This window comes from Rhinolophus ferrumequinum, chromosome 23, assembly GCF_004115265.2.
Source record: "Rhinolophus ferrumequinum isolate MPI-CBG mRhiFer1 chromosome 23, mRhiFer1_v1.p, whole genome shotgun sequence".
Lineage (NCBI taxonomy): Eukaryota > Metazoa > Chordata > Mammalia > Chiroptera > Rhinolophidae > Rhinolophus > Rhinolophus ferrumequinum.
In genome coordinates, this window is record NC_046306.1 from 20077757 (window position 1) to 20098024 (window position 20268).

Sequence of the window (20268 nt, forward strand, 5' to 3'; positions counted from 1 at the left end):
GACCCAGAGGAATGATACCCACTGACAGGTAGTGAACAAATCCCTGGGAAAAGGGCTCAGGCACCCAGGCCCTGGTGCACTGTATTCCTGCTCCACTGGAGACGCCTGCCGGGCTCAAGCTAAATACACATCTTGCTCATATTACATCTTGTCCAAGTAAGATTTTCCATTACCACAGCATAGGAGACATTGAGGGCACAGTGATTGCTAAAACCCTACAAGACTGGTTGTCTACACTCAGTGCTGCCAGGGTCAGAAAGTCATCAGCTTATGACTACGTGGAACTGTTGAATTCTGTCTTCAGTTCGCATTCAGTGAGGTCTGATCATATGCAAGTCACGGCCTACCTTTTCTCCTCCACTTGACAATCAAATCCTGTTGAGCCTGCTGTAGACATTTCTCTTGAAAGCCTTTCTTCCTTTGTGACTCTTGCCACCTACATTAATTCAGTTCCTTACTAACTCCCACCTGAGCTATGGCACAGCCTCCTTTGGTATTCCTGCCTCCGGTCCTTCTCCCAGCTATGTGGTCCATACTTCTAGTGTTACTTTTTGACAATAAATCTGTCCATGCTGTTCCCTGCAACCTCCCTTTGCTTAGAACTCTTCTTGATCTTTCCTTCATGGGGCATTTAAGGCCATTTACAGTCAACCACAAACTGCCTTTCCAACTCTACCTTCTGCTTTTTCCCATCACGAGGTCTTTGTTACAGATTTTCCTAGGAAAAACGCTATACTGTTCACCTCTCTGTAGCTTTGCACATACCATTCTTTGTGTCTAAAAAGTTCTAATCCCTGTTCATCCTTTAATACCCAGTATAATAAATGTTGCCTCACCCGGAAGCCTTTCAACCCCCAGACTCAACCATTGCCATTTTTTACATGCAGTGTGCTGAGTGTTTTAATCATTTGTGTGTGGTGTGTCTTTCACATGAGATTACAAACTTCTTGAGGACAGGTGCTGTGTTTTATTCACCTTTCACCTCCATGTACCACAGTGTCTAGAGTGTAGTAAGCACTCAGCATATGCTTATCAAACATATACTGGGCACTACAGAGCAGTGTAGTATTCTGTACCCAGACAGTTTACGGTCTGGCAAGGAACATAAATTATGTCGTGATACCACTGCTCAGAGTGGGGTCAATGTCATGAGAGGCTTTAATATACGTGTACACATAGTTAAGTCACAGATTGAAATACTTGTAGGGGAAGAACCGTTTGTAATTGGAATTGGCTTTTAATGTGGTAAAATATACATATTTATCATTTTAACCACCTATAAGTGTATAATTGGGTGGCATTACATACATTCATGATGTTATGTAACTATCGCCACTCTCTCTTCCCACAGCTTTATCATCATCCTTAACAAACACTCCGTACCCGTGAAATAACGTCCCCATTTCTGCTCTCCCCAGACACTGGTAGCCTCTAGTCTATTTTCTGTCTCTATGAATTTGCCTGTCCTAGATACCTTATATCAGGGAATCACAGTATTTTTCTTTCTGTCTGACTTATTTCACTAAGCGTAGTATTTTCAAGGTCCATCTATGTTGTACCATATATCAGAACTTCATTCCTTTTTTGGGTGGATAATATTCCATTGTATTAGGTTGGTGCAAAAGTAATTGAGGTTTAAAAGATTAAATAATTGCGGGGCCGGCCCGGTGGCTCAGGCGGTTGGAGCTCCGTGCTCCTAACTCCGAAGGCTGCCAGTTCGATTCCCACATGGGCCAGTGGGCTCTCAACCACAAGGTTGCCAGTTCAACTCCTTGAGTCCCGCAAGGAATGGTGGGCAGCGCCCCCTGCAACTAAGATTGAACACGGCACCTTGAGCTCAGCTGCCGCTGAGCTCCCTGATGGCCCAGTTGGTTGGAGCGTGTCCTCTCAACCACAAGGTTGCTGGGTTCGACTCCCTCAAGGGATGGTGGGCTGTGCCCCCTGCAACTAGTAATGGCAACTGGCCCTGGAGCTGAGCTGCGCCCTCCACAATTAAGACTGAAAGGACAACAACTTGAAGCTGAACTGAACGGCACCCTCCACAACTAAGATTGAAAGGACAACAACTTGACTTGGGGAAAAAAAAAAAGTCCTGGAAGAAAAAAAAAAAAAAAAAAAAGGTTAAATAATTGCAAAAACTGCAATTACTTTTGCACCAACCTAATTAGTATCTATCATATTTTGTTATCCATTTATCTCTTGATGAATACTTAGGTTGGTTCTACCTTTTGGCTATTGAAAATGATGTTTTGTGAACGTTGGTGTACAAATATCTGTTCCAGTCTCAGCTTTTAGTTCTTTTGGATATATACTTAGGAATGAAGTTACTGGATCAGTCAGAGACTAGTTCTATGTTTAATCTTTTGACAAATCCCAAACTATTTGTCACAGTAACTATACCATTTTACATTCTCACCAGCAGTGCATGAGGGTTCCAATTTTTCTACATCCTCACCAACACTTATTTTCCTTTTTCTTTTTTTAAAAAATTATAGCCGTTCTAGTAGGTGTGAATGTTATTATCTTTGGCTTATACTTCAGTAAATTGTCTTGCTAATTGGTTCTCCCTTGATTATTGGCCATTAGTGATCACTAATAAACTGTTTTCACTTTCCAGATCTTGTATTTAACAACAGAAAACCAAAGCCTGACCAAAACTTTCATGCACTGGCACTTGTTAGTAGGGCATAAGCCCTTTCTTAAACTTGGGAGTTTGAGCAGAAAGGGACTTCTTAGAAAGTTTCCTAATTATTCTTCCATAGCATTTGTTATAGAGCAGGCAAGGATCAGAGATCTGTTCATGTTTAACCTGTTCACCTCAGAGAGTTAATTGGTTATTACCTTGTTGGAGAGACCAGTGACAGGAAAATTCAGTTACCCACTTTGTGTTTTCTTACCTTTGTCTAGTCAGAAGCTCTCCTTTTTACTTCTAACTGCTTTTGACTCCAAATCTAGAACTATAGTAGATGGCAGTAATGGAACTAGAGGTGGTCGTGAAACTTATTTCATGGAAGAGATTAGTCTGAGCGGGGTGTGCGGTTTCAGAGGCCAGGTGAGGACAGACTGAAAAGGACAGGAGTCGGGTCTCCTTAAGCTAGAGTTGTATTTGAAAACCACAAAAAGAGCAACAGCATGTACACAAACTTTCTCACCCCCTCCCTAAATCCTTGTACTCAGGGAGCTTTCTTGAAATTTGTAAAAGTGCATGAACATCAATAATATAAGGTTATTATGACAAATATTATATTGATTCATTGTACCGATGGGTGCTGAGCAGTGTGCCATCTTTGTCCTCAAGGAGTTCACAGTCTAATGCAGTGGGAGAGTGGGGACGCAGCCTATAAATAGATTATTAAAATAATACCGTAAGTCTTCTTGGTAGCAATATTAAAAATCATGTGAAGGAAAAAAACAAGCTTTGGAGAACTTGAAAGGCTCACAAAAAATGAGGTGATGCCTTTTCTATAAGATGACGGTAATGACACCCCCTTTTTAGGATTATTGTGGAGATTAAAGAGATAACACATATGCTGGCGCATGGTAGGCATGTAATAAATGTTAGCTCGTTATGTCATTATGGAGAGGTTTTATTGAATTGACAGTATATCCATTGATTGCAAGCAACAGAAACTGACTTCTGCTGACTTAAGCAAACAAGGGAATGTATTGGAGGGTAGCAAGGCTTATAGAATGGAAAGGAGAGTGTAACAACAGTCCTCAGGAGGAAAGATACAAGGAAGTTTAGGGATCCTAGTAGTAGTAATATGAACTTAATATAGTCTCTTTGGGATAACCCAACTTTAGCTGCTTTTTATCTTTGGATATCTCTACTCAGAAGTGAGAGTCTGATTAGATGAGTTGGGACTCTGCCCATCTCTGTTATGAGGCGACAGGGTTCTAGGATCACAGCTAGCCAACTCATATGGAGTTGGGGAGTAGTTCCCAACCCTAACGAGGGTTTGCAGAGAGAGTGAGTGATACTCACCCCAGACAGTATCAGAGTACCTCTAAGATCTGCTGATCCATTGAGGTTGGTGATGGACACAGCCAGGCCAACCCATGGAACAGCCTCTGGGTGCTTCTCTTTGGCCCTAGAATCTCGAATGCCCTGGCTTGTGATCAGTGCCAACCCAATAGGACCATACCTATCTGACATCCTTCCTTGAAATGTCTCTGGTTTTCCATGTTTATTCTCAAGTGTCGTAGCTAAAGCAAAGACTCTTGACTATTATAATAATAGAGGAAAGACAACTTTTTGACCTTTGTGGGTGGCATTTCTTTTCGTATGTTCAATTATGATTACCTTTTCACAGTTCTCATTTATCAGCTCACGATCAGGGATTTGCTCTGGGAATTTATTATGCCTACCTAGTCAAATCTTTTTTCATCCTGTTATTTATTTATTTTGGTCCAGACATGCTAACAGTGTGTTTGAGCTTGTTGAATCTTATTTTGTTTCTAGGATACTTTTTCAACAACTCAGATTTTTACTCTTGTTTTCCAAAATACCGAAATTAGCAATTTTAGCTTTTTGCTTGTGTGACTCTCCATTTCTGATATGACTCATCAGAAGCAGAAAGGTGTGACGGTACAGAGAAGACACTAGATTTAGGGACTGGTTGTCTTGAGATAAAAGTCCGGACTTTGGGACAAATCATTTGACAGTTTTGCTTCTGTTTCCTTGTTTATAGAATCAAGAGAAAAGTAGCAGTTAGTCTATGAGCTGCTGGAGGGCGAAGTATGATTGTGAGGTCCAAATAAGATCATATACGTGAAAGCATTATCAAATCAAATGTGATGTATGCGTATTATTCCCACTTCCATTATAATTATTATCAGTACAGATTTTCAGTGGAGGCCCCCAACGTTATTTCCTTTAGGACTTCGTGCCATCAGTGCTGTTGTTACAACAGTGACTTGTTCAAGCCACTGTTGACCCGCTAACTGGATTATGCATGAAACTTGTCATGTGGGATACAATCAAAAACTTCAGAAAGCAGAGTAGACTATAGCGTTATCTTCCTCTCATCTGTTTGTCCTGGAATAGAAGATTAAATTGGGATGATAGTTTGATCTTCATGCACCTCATCAACTTCTTTTCAGTGTGATTACAGACTTACTGATGTGTTTGAATGCCTTGTCAAGTGGCTAAATGACTGTCATTTCCAAGGCCAGCCATCTCTTGATTGATTCTTTTCCAAACCTGAGGAAAAGGCTCCTGTACTTTGGAACCATTCCGAAATTAAGGCTACTGGTTCTGCATTTCTGCTTGCTAACCATGTACCATCTCTAATACGCGCGCGCGCGCGCACACACATACAGTTAGAGTTAGTTGTATTTGTTATATTTTGTGATCATTACTAAAAGACCCTTAGTAGATATTTTTAGTCATAATGCAAGTAAATGTGTTATGTGCACACATGTGTATTTGGTCTCTCCCTTTTCTCCCTTTTACTCTCACCTGTTTCTGTGTGTTTCACATGATACTGCGCACTGAATTAATTCCTGGCATTAAATTGAAATACATTGGCTGAGGTTCAGTGCACATAGCCTATTGCCATGCAATGACTGTGACTTGTTGTGTTGATTCTGCAAAGCATTGCTAATGACACTGTTGGATATTAGAAAGACAACTAAAACCTGCCCTGCCATCTTTTGCACTGTGTTTTAGCCTTATGACAAATTTGATATGTTCCTTAGGCTTCAGTCAGCAACTCTAGCCACCTTTTATCGCTCGTTACTTTTAACAAAATCTGACCAGCCTGGTACTGTTAGCAACTTGGCCTCAAGCTGGTAGCCTTAAAGCTTATTCTGACTTTCGTGCTTATCAGTTGTGTTGTCCATACCAACCTGCCATTCTCCCACAGCCCAGTTACACCATTTCCCCCTAGTTTTCCCAGGAGTAGGGCTTAGCTGTACTAGCGATGTCGGATATAGTAGTTAACTAGCCACTCATGGCCCATCTGCTAGTCCATCTCCAGCTAGCATCGGGATTGGGATTCCCTGAGTTGTGTTTACCCAAGACCAGACCAGACTTCTTAGGCTTGCCTCTACAAATAACCTGAGGTATGGAGCACACAAAGTTGCAGCCACATTATTGCGGGTGTTTGTTCCAACACAGATAAGTGCTAGAGTCAGACTCCTGTGGATTCTAATCTTGACCCACTTTTTCCTGGCTGTGTAACCTTAACCTTCCCAAACCTCAGTTTCCTTTTCTCTAAAGTGGGGATCGTAACAGTACCCATCTCACAGTGTTGTTGGGAAGGATTAAGTGAGCTCATATGTATAAAACTCTCAGCATAGTTCTTGGCACATGGTAAACGGTGAGTTATGGGACCTGTTTGTGGACTCAGATCACTTTCGTGGCACCTGTAGTCTGGGGAGAGAAGCAGCTTTGTAGAAGGTAAAATTTGTAAGCTGTGTGTTAGAGGGTAAGAAGGAGTTAGCATCCCAGTAGATTAAGAAAGGAGGAGGGTTCCCAGCAGCAGTGCACTTGACTGTCAGAGAACATGACATGTTTGTGGAACTTGCTTGTGGTTTACTCTGAAGGGTGAGATAAAGGTGGGGAGGTGGAATGAGGCGAGGCAGGAAAGACTACCAGGAGCAGGTCGTGAAGAACTTTGTAGCGCTCGTGGAGTTTAAGCTGGATCCTCCATCGGTTCCCCCATCCACATAATCTGGTTCCTCTGTTAAGCAGTCACATAAACGAAAAGGGGAAAGGGCAGTGAATTGGCCTCAAATGAACTGGCATCTCTTTAAAGCTAATATTCCTCCTTGAGAATACTATGTTAATTAAACATGTGCTTTGCAAGATTCATTATTGCTTTGCTCGTGCTCCCTGTTGGTTGTCTCATTCATTAATCGGCTGATTAGTAACCCTGAACTCTTGCATTCCCCCCCCTCCCTTTTTTTGCATTCCCTTTTTAATATACTATGCTGTTCCCCCGGGACATAAACTCCAGGACCCGTCCCTGGCCTGCTCATGTTTGTTTTCTTTGCCCCTTGTGCCTGCCCCTGCTATAACATTTGTAGTATGTGTTAAGTAATCCTTAAGGTAACATTTTTATTATGTCATAAAAAGTGCATGGCAAATATATTATAACTCATGGACTTTGTTTAAAAATGAACGGATAATTTATTGAGTGTGTTACATGAGCCTTGCTCCCCTCCCCATTTCAGCTGAGACTTGCTGCTCATTTAGCCTCGCCTCCTATTGAGTGCTCCCACCCTGTGACATGCTGGGAAAGCAGACTCAGGGTTGGCTAGAAATGACATCATAGTTTATGTACTCAATAAAAATTTAATTAAGTCATTACAGGAATTGCAGTCATCATTTAACCCTCTGATTTCTTCTGTTTAGTTTATTATTAAACATTCAGTAATACCAGTCACCAAATCCTGATGGCTTATAAAATATCTGCATGAATTTTAATAGCTTAAATAAATGGGAAAATATGAGTAACTGATATAAAAGGAACCTTTTCCTTGTGGTGGTGCTGTATGTATGGGTTTTTATAAAAAGCAAAGCATTATGGACAGGATAAGAGTTTAATAAGAAAACAGCTCAACACTATCTGGGAGGAGTTTCTCCTCCCGTTTGTCCATCTGTATATTCGTGGGCAGGGTGCTGCTCCATGTAGAATGTTCCAGCAGTGGGGACACAGAACCTATACACCAGCAAACAAAAGCTTAAGTGAGAGAATAAAATCCCAACAGAGGTTCACCAGAGGGAATATCCAGCTCCCCTTGGCTAATGGGCTGGCTAGAAGGGCCCAGCGGGGTGAGTCCAGTAGTTCAGGAAGCTGCTCTCACTTACGCTCACCTGTTGCCTGCAGATCATGTGTCAGCACTGATCAAGCTTCCATCCTCTTCCAGGAAGGGCCCTTTTCATGATCTAATCCAGCCTGGGTGATGATATCTGCAAACCATTCCTAGCTGTGGCAGCTTGCCATCTCTCAGCTAGAGGTGAGGGGGAGAGGCAGCTCACAGGTCACTAGAGTTAGAATGTAGGACAAGGAGGCAGAGGAGCCTTACTAATAAGGAATTGCACTCCTGCTGTCCGTTCTCCTGGGCAATAGCCAGCCAGAATGCAGGTGCGTCCCGAGAGGAGTAAGTGTGTTCATATGTAAACAGACCTTACTGGAAAGCAAGAACTGAGGTTTGTAGATTAATGTGTTGGTGATCTCTGGAAATGTCCTGCAGATGGTGAAGTAGGAAAAGCACTCATCCAGAAATCCGGTTCTAATCCTCACTCTGACACTAACTTGATGTGTGACTTTGGACAAGTCTCTTCTCTTTTTGGGGTCTCAGTTCACCATTTCCTCAAAGGGATTGAGCTAGGTGATTTCTGAGGGCCCTTGCAGCTCTAACGTCTCCTGGTTTGATGAAACACATAAACCAGCTCTGTGAGGAGGTTCAGTATGTGTTTACCTCTGAGAGACACTCCCGCCTTTGTGTTTGACACCTCTGACATTGTCCGTTTTATGGCTGTGGTTATTCTTGCTCAATTAGGAGAACAACTAGGATGGGAGTAGGGAGAGCCCCCCGAATGAGTATCAGCAGGTTCGGGCTCTAGTCCTATCCTCACATTACGGAAGGAATTAACTCTAGCTCTGGCTTGTTCCTTGACTCTCCTTTCACCTCAGCCCATTCTGGAGGATGGTGCAGTAGAAGTTGGGCAGTATATGTTTCTGAAATTTCAGAAACATGGAAGGTACTAAGCAGCAAAACAAAGGAAACAAACAAATGGGTGTCATTGGCTAGGCCACGCTATGTGTGGCAATCAGGCCCTTGTAAGGATTCGGTCTTCAGCATGCCTGTCGTAAACCCTGCTCTGGGCCAGGCCCTGGACTGGGTGTCAGGGGTGCTGAGATTACTCAGACAGAGTTCCTTATGTGCTTTGAGTAGCTTACAGACTAGAGGGAGAGACAGGTCCTTAAGCAACTCTAAACCAAGCAACTCTAGACAGAGAGCTTTGGGAACACAAAGGATGGTGGCTAATTTGGCCTGGGTTGAAGGTGGGTGGGAAAGGTCATGGATTGCACTACCAGCCTACACCCAATCTCACATTTTCCAGTCTTGAGCTTCACAATTCTCTCTTTTTGAAAATTATCCCTGACTATAAAGTATTGGAACCAATTTCAGTTTTATGTAAACAAACCAGAAGGTATTTACTCATAATCCCTTGCATTTGCTGAGCTCGTCACAGCCTACCAAGGCTTTCAGCATGCATTGTTGAATTAATGAATGAATACATGCTAATTCGTTTGTTCTTCAAACCAGCCCTGTGTGTAGGACATTTAAAAGGCAACAAAATAGACTCAGAGGTTACTTGACTTACCCAAGATCACATCCTATGTGTGTAGCAGAATTACGACTTGAACCCAGATTTCCTGAACTAAATCCTTCACTACTCCTTTCTGCCCTTCTTCAGAGACCAGTTATACACCACGAGATTAAGTCACTCAGTCTTTGATTTATGATCTAAAGTAAAATGATCCTCCTGGAGGCAGAAACTTGATGGTACGTAAGGTGCACGGACTTTGGAATCAGACTCACCTAGATGCTAATCTCAGCTTTATCACTAATTTGCTGTGGGACCTAGGGCAAGTCACTTCTCCCGTCTGAGTCTGTTTTCTGTGTCTGTAAAAGTGTGACTATAGAGCATCTGCCTCTTCGAGTTCCAGCAACGATTAGAGGAGATGATGTCCATAAAGCACCTGGCTCTTAACCAGTCCTCTGTAAATGGAGGAGATGATGGCGCGCATGGTTATGGTCAGGGTTGTTATTCTCCATATAAAGGTCCAAATGACTTTTGGTTGTTTTTAAAACTTGTCAGCTTAAATACTCCATGAGTCCTTACTAAACATTACACATTACACCAGGCTTTCTGCTGGAATCCCAGAGAGGAATGAAAGCTGGGTCCTGCCCTCAAGCATATTCCTGGAGGTCATATTCCCAGAGGCCAAAGTTTTACCCCATTGAAGACATTCGGTGAACTGCACTCTAGGCTCAGAAGGCTCTGCTGGCCCTTCTCTAAGAGGAATCGTACCAGGGTCTCAATGGTCTCACTGGAATTGCATTCCTAAAATAGTCTCTTAACAGTAACGATCTTACTACTTTAGCCCATCTTATTCTCCCCTACTCTCTACAGCCTTAGAGTCTCGCCTTTCTCCTCAGCTTCTCAGAATCCTGCCTCTCTTCCTCTTCTTCCTACCTCTGTCACTTCCTTCTTCTGTCCTTTTACCACAATAAGTTCTTTTGAGTGGTCCTTAAGACATTTCCTAACCTGTACCCAATGTATCTTTCCAGTGTTCCTGCCCATTCACCCTCCCTGGTACTCCCGAGATTTTCTTTCCTGCCTCTGCACCTTTGTATTCCATGTTCCCTCTGTCTAGGATGTCCTTCCTCTCTTCCACCCCTCACTGTCAGACTCCTCCTCTGAGTTCCACTGAAACATACGAGCCTCCTAGAGAACTCGTCCCCAATCCCGCAAGCAGAGACCGTTTATCCTAAAATTCATTCATGGTTCACCCCTTTTGGAATAGATTTTTGAGACAACACATTGTAGGACGATTACCCTTGACCCTTGAACAATATGACACTGAGCCCCCCCTCCCCTCCGCTCAGTCGAAAATCCACGTATAACTTTTGACTCCCCAAAAACTTAACTACCCTCGGTATCCACATGGGATTAGTTGAAGGACCCCCTGCAGATACCAAAATCCATGGATGCTCAAGTGCCCTCTATAAAAGGGCATAGATCAATACATTTGGCCTTCTTCATCCGCAGACTTCCATCTGTGGATCAAAAACAGTACAGGTACTTACTGAAAAAAATCTATGTATAGACCGGCACCGTTCAAACCCATGTTGTTCAAGAGTCAACAGTAGTTCTTACATGTCTGTTTTCCCATACTAACCTGTGTGCTCCTTCAGTCAAGAAACTGTTTCTTCTACTCTGTGCTCATAGGATCTAGCACAAAACCTGACATATAATTGGGGCTCAGTTCATTAAACGGAGTTACTGCTTTGTGTAATTTGGCATCAAAACCTAAAAGAAGCTGTCAGTCTGGAGAGTACCCTGACTGATCAGGGAAATGGGGATGGACTGACACTTGACCTATTTGAGACCCTCTCTCTTTGTTCTACCAAGAGTGTGTGACAGCTAAAAACCAAAAATCCTATTATTTGGTGTGTTCCTTTCTTTCATACTTTCGTTTTTGCCATTTTATTTCTGTAGGTTAACCCGTATATCCTGAAGAAGAACATGATGGTTATGACAAATAATTTCTATGCAGCAATCTTGGGATACGATGAGGTAAGATCATTTGCTAAGCCTTAGGCTGAACAGTGGCCTCCCCAGCAGAGGTTTTGACGAGAGCCTCTGACCGGACCTTCAGGGGTTGTCACTGCCTGCCATTACGGCTTAGTATTTATTTCCTCATCTTCATGTGCCCTAGTTTGCCTGTGCTTGGGAAAGAGAGCGTTTTATAATATGGGCAGGTCATTCAACTAGTCAGCATTTATTGAGTGCCTGTGGGGAGCTAGATGGAGGAACAAAGGCAAATCAGTCCCTTTCGTAGCTCCTGGTGCCCCTAGAGAGAGGAAGACATACACACGTTAAGTAGTGCCATCTGCCAGAAAAGTCGCACACTTTTTGGCTTTAATTATAAAAGCATTACATACTCATTTTAAAAATTCATAAAACTGTACCTAAGTGGTTGAAGTAGAAAATAGAAGGCCTCTTTCTTATCCTGCCAACTTCCCTGCCCCAGAGAATTCTGCTAATAGTCTGTTGGGTGTCCTTCCAGACATCCATGCATACGCTATACACCAGCACCTATGTATGTATTTTCTTTATGCAAATGGGAGTTAACACTATACACACTATTCTGCAACTCACTTTTTTCACTAAAGAACATGTCTTGGGCATTCTTACACATTAGAACATTTAGATCTATCTCCTTTTGTAATTAAAAAATATACATAACAAAATTTTAACCATTTGACCATTTTTAAGAGTACATTTTAGTGGTATTAAGTGCATTCACATTATTGTACAACCATCACCACCATCCACCTCCAGACTTTTTTCATCTGCCCAAATTGAAACTCTACCCATTAAACACTGTTCTCCTATTCTCCACTCCCTACAGCCCTTGGTAACCACTATTCTGTTTTCTGTCTCTATGATGTTGACTATTCTAAATACCTCATATAAGTGGAATCTTACAGTTTCTGTCCTTTTGTGTCTGGCTTATTTCACTTAATATAATGTCTTCAGGTTTCATCCATGTCGTAGCATCTGTCTCATCTTTTTTCCCATGTTATTATGGGAATTTCAAACACATAGAAAAGCTAAAAGAATGGTGTAATGAACACCTGTGTGCACACCACCAGGATTCATCATACCTCATCTTTTTAATAAACCATGTGTTTTTATGCTTATTTTGTGGTTACCTCCAGATTTATCATCCCTCTGGGAAACAGTCCCAGAACTTCCCCAGGCTCAGCGCATTCCATCCTCCCTGGACTCCACAGTTCTTGCTATATTAGTATTAACTGCCATCCTGGATGGGTGGGGGTTTCTTCTGGGTAATGGCAGGGTTTGTATTTCTATTGGGTAATATGGTGCGTGGCACGTGGTAGATGAAGAGTGAGGAAAGGAGGAAATGCATAAAAGAATGAAAGTAAGAAACTAGAGTTCAGGCTGGGGAAATGTTATCAGCCTGAAGATAATAATTAAAGCCAGGAGATAAGCTTACAAAAAAAATTAAGTTAAATGACTTGCTTAGGGTCATAGCACTAGTTAAACTTGAGATTTCCTGATTCCCAAACAACAAGATATCCTCAGTTATAAGAGAGCAATTAGATTGCATACCACACACATCATTAATTTAACATGAACTTTGTAGGAGTGGAATGGGAGTTGAAACACTGCTTAAATCTATACATCAGTTGTTAAATGAGATGCGTTCTGACTTCAGAAACCTTACAGTGTATAAAGAATGATGCTTAGAATTACAGCGATATAAGTCTCTAGTAGCATTTTTTTGAGGTCGTTATTGCAGATGACTCAGTTGATTCCGTTCACCAGTATTAATAAAGAGGTTCTAAATTGTGTCTCTTCTCCGTCCTCCATCCCAGTCCATTTTGGCAGAGCCACCTTTCAAACACATGCCTGATCACAAGTCACCAGGGGTGCTTTTCAAATCTAATTTTTGAGAACCTCTCTGAAGATTCCAGATCAATAGGAGTGGGGCCTGGTATTTCAACAAGTAGCTCAGATAACTCTTAAGAGTGGGAAAGTTTGGGAAATGTACTAATTACCTGGGACACTTTTTAGAATATCAATTTGGGTCCTATGCCCCAAAAGTTCTGATTTAACTGGTATAGGTAGGCATCTGTAATTGTAAAAGTTCCCCAGGTAATTTTAATGTGCAACTCTAGAATGGTTTTTCTTAAATTTTAATATGCATGCGGATCTCCTGGAGACCTGGGTGAAATTCTGATTCTGACTCAGCAAGTCTGAAGTGAGGCCTGAGATTCTGCATTGTTAACAAGCTGCGGGTGGTATGGATGCAGTAATTCTGCAAACCACCCTGGGAGTCACAAGGTCTTAGAGCTGTGCTATCTAGTACTAGCCACATGCAGCTATTTTGATGTAAATTCATTAAGTTAAAATTAATTCAGTTCCTCAGTTTCACTAGTTGGATTTCAGGTGGTCAAGAGCTATATGTGGCTGGTGGCTACTGTAGTGGACAGTGCAGCTGTAGAACATTTCCATCATCAGAAATTTCAAGTGGACAGTGCTGTTCTGTAGCACCCTTTTCCTAGAATCGTGCTTGGATTATGCCTCCACCCTAGACACTTTGGGAAACTTCCTGTTTTCTGCAATATTAGGTCCAAAGTTTTCCGTGGAACTTCAGGCCTTCTGTGAACGGTCCCCATTGTGACAAGTCCTATCCACATGTGTTAAACTCCCATTGCCTGCCAATGTGTAGCCTTCTAAGTGAGGCCATTTGCCTCACTGCCCCACAGACATGCCATGCCTGATTGAGGCTCTTCTGGACAACTGGGTATAAAGGGTAGTAGCTGAGTCTGTCAGCTTTGGCCCTGAGGGCCTGGTTGAAAGCCTGGCACCTTATAGGCAACCCCTCTGTAAATATTTAGTGAACTGAAATTATTCTGTCTTGCTTAGAATGTCCTGTAACTCTCCAAATATGCTCCATTCCTGAAGGCCCCCACTCCCACACAGCTTTCCCTGACCTCTCTAGATCTCTTTTTTTTACTCTGAATTTCAGCCTCCATCCATCCATCAATTTAAAAGTTATTTATTAACTGCCTACCATGTGTGATGCACTGGGAGTATATTGGTGAATAAAGCAAACATGGTCTGGTTCTTTCCCACTGGAGCCCACCTTCTAATGGGGCGATAGGCAGTAAACAAGTAAACAAATAAGTAACTATAAATGGAAAGCAGTGATAGAGCGTAACAAGGGGAGTGTACGTAGTGTGGGCTGCGAAGGTTTCTGAAGAGTTGTCGTAGAAGCTAAGACTCAGCAATGAGCAGCCCGGGCTTTCCGGTCAAGATGGTGGGGTAGGTAAACACCGTGCTTGCCTCCTCTCACGACCACATCAGAATTACAACTAAACTACAGAACAACCATCATTGACAATTGCCTGAAGTCAGCTGAACAGAATTCCTACAATTAAGGACATACAGAGGAAACCACCTTGACACTGGTAGGAGGGACAGAGAGGCAGAACAGGCTGGTCCCACACGCGTGTGTGGCGGTTAAGAATTGGGAGACACAAGGGATGGTGGGCTGCGCCCATGCAACTAAGATTGAACACGGCACCTTGAGCTGAGCTGCTGCTGAGCTCCCGGATGACTCGGTTGGAGAACATACTTTCAACTACAGGTTGCCATTTCGGCTCCTGCAGGGGATGGTGGGCTGTGCCCCCTACAACTAACAACGGCAGCTGGACCTGGAGCTGAGCTGCGCCTTCCACAACTAAGATTGAAAGGACAACAACTTGATTTGGAAAAAGTCCTGGAAGTACACACTGTTACCCAGTAAAGTCCTGTTCCCCCACCCCAATAAAATCTTGGGGAAAAAAAAAAAAAGGGAGAGATACCTCAGCTGTAGAGGTCACTGTGGGGTCACTGTGGAAGAGCAAGAGGTCCCAGCCTCACACCAGGCTTCCCAGCCTAGGGATCTAGTACTGGGAAGAGAATTCCCCACAATTTCTGACTGTGAAAACCAGTGGAGATTGTGGCAGAGTGAGATTGAGGGCTGCTAGAGTCCCAGGTGCTCTTCTTAAAGGGCCCACTCACAGACTTACTTGCTGACAGACTCAGTCGCTCTGAGCTCCAGCACTGGGGCAACAGCTCAAAAGGTGCCAGGGACATATGGGGATTTGGGGGTGAGGGGTGAGGAACAGAGTTGTCTGGCTTCAGGACGAGTGCTGGAAGAGCAGTTTTCTCCCAGATAGAAGTGCTGGCAGAATCCATTTTTTCTTTGTTGAGCGCTCCCCACTCCTGATGTGCAAAGGCAGGCAGCTGCCATATCTGAGTCTCCATAAACCTGGCTAACAATGTTCGCCCCACCTTGGTGATTCCCTGAGATCTCATCCCACCCAACTTGTGGATCCACCCAAGCCTCTTCCAGTGGCTTCTCAGTACAAATGGCCGGTCTTGACTCATGCTTCGGACTTCCCTAAAATCTCTTAAAGGTTCACAAACCCCAAACAAGCAGCATCTGGCCTTAGCATGCCCCATACCTCTTGCTGAACAGCCACAAGCCCAGCACTATTGGCAGCCAGACTCAGTTCAAGGCTTGGCCTCTCCCAGACACCTCCAAGCCCAGTGTGGGTGGCTGCCATTTGCAGATTTCTTTGTGGATCATGCCAGGTGGCCCCGGGCGGCACAGGTTGCAGCTGAAATTGGCCTGTGGTGGGGCCCCTCCCTGAAGGTCCTGGGGCCAGCACACTGGGTGGCCAATGTTAGATTGAGCCAGAGCACCACCCAGCTGCCACTGCAGACGGCACACCCAAAGAGCAGACTGGGCAGGCACTGGAGCACTGCTAGAGCAAATCCTGCTCTGTAGTGTCAGCCCCTGTACAACAGCTCCTCCACTGTAGTCTCTGCCAGTCCTCACCAATAATCAGCCTGAGGGTTAATCCCTTCCATTGACATGCAAACAGCAACCAAGTCTCAACTACAACAGGAGGGCACACACAACCCACATAAGGGAAACCCCTGCCTTAGGTGACCAGGGAGATGACTGGGCCCCACAGGGCACATACTACATAAGGCCACCCTATTAAGACTGGGAGACATAGCAGCCTACATAGCAACAAACACTGAGGCAGCCAAAGTGAGGAGACAAACATGTCTCAAATGAAAGAACAGGACAAAGTTCCAGATAAAGAACTAAAAAGGGAGACATGCAATCTACCAGACACAAGAGTCAATACATTGATGATACGGATGCTCGCTGATCTCAAAGAGAACTTTAACAGAGAGATAGGAAACATGAAAAAGAACCAGTCAGAAATGAAGAATACCATAACAAAGAAAGAATACATTAGAGGGATCAACAGTAGATTAGATGAAGCAGGGCATCAAATCAGTGATTCAAAAGTTAAGGTAGCAGAAAACACCCAATCAGAACAGCAAAATGAAAAAAAGAATCCAAAAAAAATGAGGATAGTTTAAGGAAGGGAGTGCCTCTGGGGCAACATCAAGGTACCGACATTTGCATTATTGGGCTACCAGAAGGAGAACAGAAAGAGCAAGGAATTGGAAACCTATTTAAAGAAATAATGACGGAAAACTTCCCTAACCTGGCAAAGGAAATAGACACACAAGCCCAGAAAGTGCAGAGTCCCAAACAAGATGAACCCAAAGAGGCCCATACCAAGACACATCATAATTAAAATGCCAAAGTTTAAAGACAAAGAATCTTAAAAGCAGCCAAAAAAAATCAGTTAGTTATCTACAAGGGAGCTCCCATAAGACTGTCAGCTGATTTCTCAGCAGAAACTTTGCAGGCCAGAAGGGATTGGCGTGAAATATTCAAAGTGGTGAAAAGTAAGGACCTACAACCAAGATTTTTTACCCAGCGAAGCTATCATTTAGAATAGAAGGACAGATAGAGTTTTCCCAGACAAAAAGCTAAAGGAGTTCATCACCACCAAACCAGCATTACAAGAAATGTTAGAGTGACTTCAATTAGAAGAAGAAAAAAAACTAAAAAATATTAATGATAAAATGGCAATAATTACATATCTATCAACAATTATTTTCAATGTAAATGGATTAAATGCTCCAATCAAAAGATAGCATGGCTGAATGGATCAGAAAACAAGATCCTTACATATGCTGCCTACAAGAGACTCACTTCAGATTGAAAGACACACATGGACTGAAAGTAAAGGAATGGAAAAAGATATTTCATGAAAATGGAAACAGAAAAAAAAAAAATGCTGAGGTAGTAATACTTACACCAGACAAAATAGACTTTAAAACAAAGGCTATAACGAGACAAAGGAGGACAGAGTAATCCCACTTCTGAGTATTTATCCAAAGAAACCCAAAACACTACTTTTAAGGGACATGTACATCCATATATTCATTGCAGCATTAATTATAATAGCCAAGACATGAGGCAACCTAGGTGTCCATCAGTACGTGAATGGATAAAGAAAAGGTGATACATATATATAATGGACTATAACTCAGCCGTAAAAAAGAATGAAATCTTGCCATGTTCAATAACATAGATGGACCTAGAGGATATTGTGCTGAGTGGAGTAAGTCAGACAGAAAGAAAAATACCATATGATTCTGCTTCTATGTGGAATCTAAAGAACAAAACAAACTCATAGATACAAGGAACATTTTGATGATTGCCAACTGGGAAGAGGGTGGAGGGTGGGTGAAAAAGGGGAAGGGATTAAGAAGTACAAATTGGTAGTAACAAAGTAGTCATGGGGATGTAAAGTAGAGCATAAATAATACAGTAATATTGTAATAACCATATGGTGTCAAATGGGTACTAGATTTATTGGGGTTGATCACTTTTTAAGTTACATAAATGTCTAAATACTATGTTGTACACGAGAAACTTATACAATATTGTATGTCAACTGTCAGTGGAAAAAAAAATGTTAAATGTAATTAGCTCCATCACCAGAAAAAGAAAATGAGCCAGCCATGTACAGAGTATACCTCAGAGTTTCTCTATACAGATTAGCATTTGCTCATTCTCAAGGATTTAATTCTGTGCTGCTCTTTGATGTGCATTAGCTTTGTTCCTTCAACTAGATTGCAAGCTGCCTGTGAGCTGAGACCGTTTTGCTGTGATTCTGTGTTCTTAGCATCATGTTAAGCACGTAGTGGTGTCAAGTCAGTCTTCACTGAGGGAAACTGCTACTCTGAACCCTTAATTATTAACCAGAGCCAGGACAGTCCCTTTGGCGTCCTCTCAGTTATTCTAGACCTAGGTGTCTTAATTTTCCTGATGGATGCTTGTACTGTATCGTGAGGGAAAACAAGTAGGCACCCTAGTAGATTGTGGGAAAATTGCCATGCAACCTAGTATTTGGCTCTCACGCACCGTTTTTCCTTTCCTGCTTCCTAGTTTTGAAATTTATACTCTCTTAGACCAGTCTCCCATTTGTTTTCACTGATTTACTAGCAGCATGGTGGCAAGAAGGTTGAAGCTGGCTTTGTGGATTTATTCAGCCATTTTTACTGCACTTTCACTCTGGAGCTAGTCAGGCACCATCCCCTGACCTCACCAGTGCATTCTGGTCCTAGTTCCACCACCACTTAGCTAGATAACCTCTAAGCCTCAGTGTACTTTTCTTTCAAATGGGGATAATAATACCTGTTCTTCCTGGCATACATAGTCATTAGGGTCCAGAAATTCCAGCCATCTGGAATAGTAAGGCTGCTATCACTGCTAATCAGAGTCTTGAGTCGTCCTTTTCCTTCTGACAGCCCAGGAACTGGTTATGGGTTAGCCCCTTCCCAGCCATCTCACCCACCGCGAGGCTGCCTGTTTACAACAGGCCATGACTCCCAGGCTTCTGCTGTCCTGTGCTCTGCACTCATCTCCAAGTCCTCAGAATACCTGCTCCCACTCCGGTTCCTTCCCGCGTAGCACACGTGGGTCATTGCCAGCAGCACTCCGGCATGTGCCCAGGGCACTTCAGACACAGGCAGGCTGTTGTGTTAGCAAATAGCTCGGAAAACGGTGTTGTGCCTGAGCTTGTCCTTGGCTCTTATCCCCATCTACCGGAAGAAGCTGGTTTTCCTGACTCGGCCCTTGTGCCAGGACAGTCTCTCAAGTGGTGGAATTTTAGGGGTGTTTAGCAGAGGCATTTGGAACAGGTGGACTGTTTTCCCACAAAACTGTCAGTACCCCATACGGGACACGGCCCTTCCTGGCAGCAGCACTAAAGCCAGACTTCATGTACTGCGATGCCCCAGAGGCCAGCCCACAGCATAAGTCGAATAAATGGTCCTGGGTCTTTGTGTAATGATTTACCACTTTCAGGACCTTTCATGGCTATTATCTCTCTTAATTCCTGCAACAACTCCGTGGGATGGATATTGTTATGCTTGTTTAGCCCATGAGGCTCAGGAAGGGCTAGTGGCTTTCCAAAGCCTGCAGAGCTATCAGGTGACAGAGCTGCCATTTGCACTCAGGTGGTCTGATCCCCAGATCCCACTGTTGTTTCAACTATGTCCACAGCTGCCTGCCAAAGCAAGCTCTTAATCTTTGTATCTGATATATTGCACTTAAAACACCTTGACATTATCTTACATTTATAAATTCAAGGATACTGTGAGAAGGGCAAGTATTTTCATTTCTATTTTATAGATGAGAAAGTTGAGACTCAGGTTTAGTGAATTGCCCACCATCTCTGAGCTTGGCAATGGCAGAACTAGGACTTGCTCCAGCCGTCTAACTCCCAGTCAGCACTTTTTCTCATTCCACACACTATCTTGGCACCTGGACAGAGCAACTTCTCAGGGCCTTTCCCTTCAGTCCCCCTTACCCAGGAAGCAAGACCCTCCCCCTGTCCTCCCTTAGAGGTCCAAGCTAGAAAATGGCCCTAGTCCATGGCCCAGCTGCTGATTAGCCTCTGTGATATTTGGACTTCTCAACAGAGGTCTCCTCTGTGTCGGAAGAGACAATATAGGCACACATGCACACAGGCTCGGAGCATTCTCTCTGCGACCCACAG

At 43.2% G+C, this 20268-nt stretch overlaps 1 protein-coding gene across 1 annotated transcript in view; it reads left to right on the forward strand.

Moving 5' to 3' along the window:
* The window catches only part of LOC117016145 (ubiquinol-cytochrome-c reductase complex assembly factor 1), a 93519-nt gene that overhangs the window by 68106 nt on the left and 5145 nt on the right, over window positions 1-20268 (forward strand). The window contains exon 8 of the mRNA XM_033095258.1: window positions 11243-11320. Within this exon, the coding sequence (XP_032951149.1) occupies window positions 11243-11320 (78 nt within the window). The remainder of the gene's footprint in view (window positions 1-11242; window positions 11321-20268) is intronic.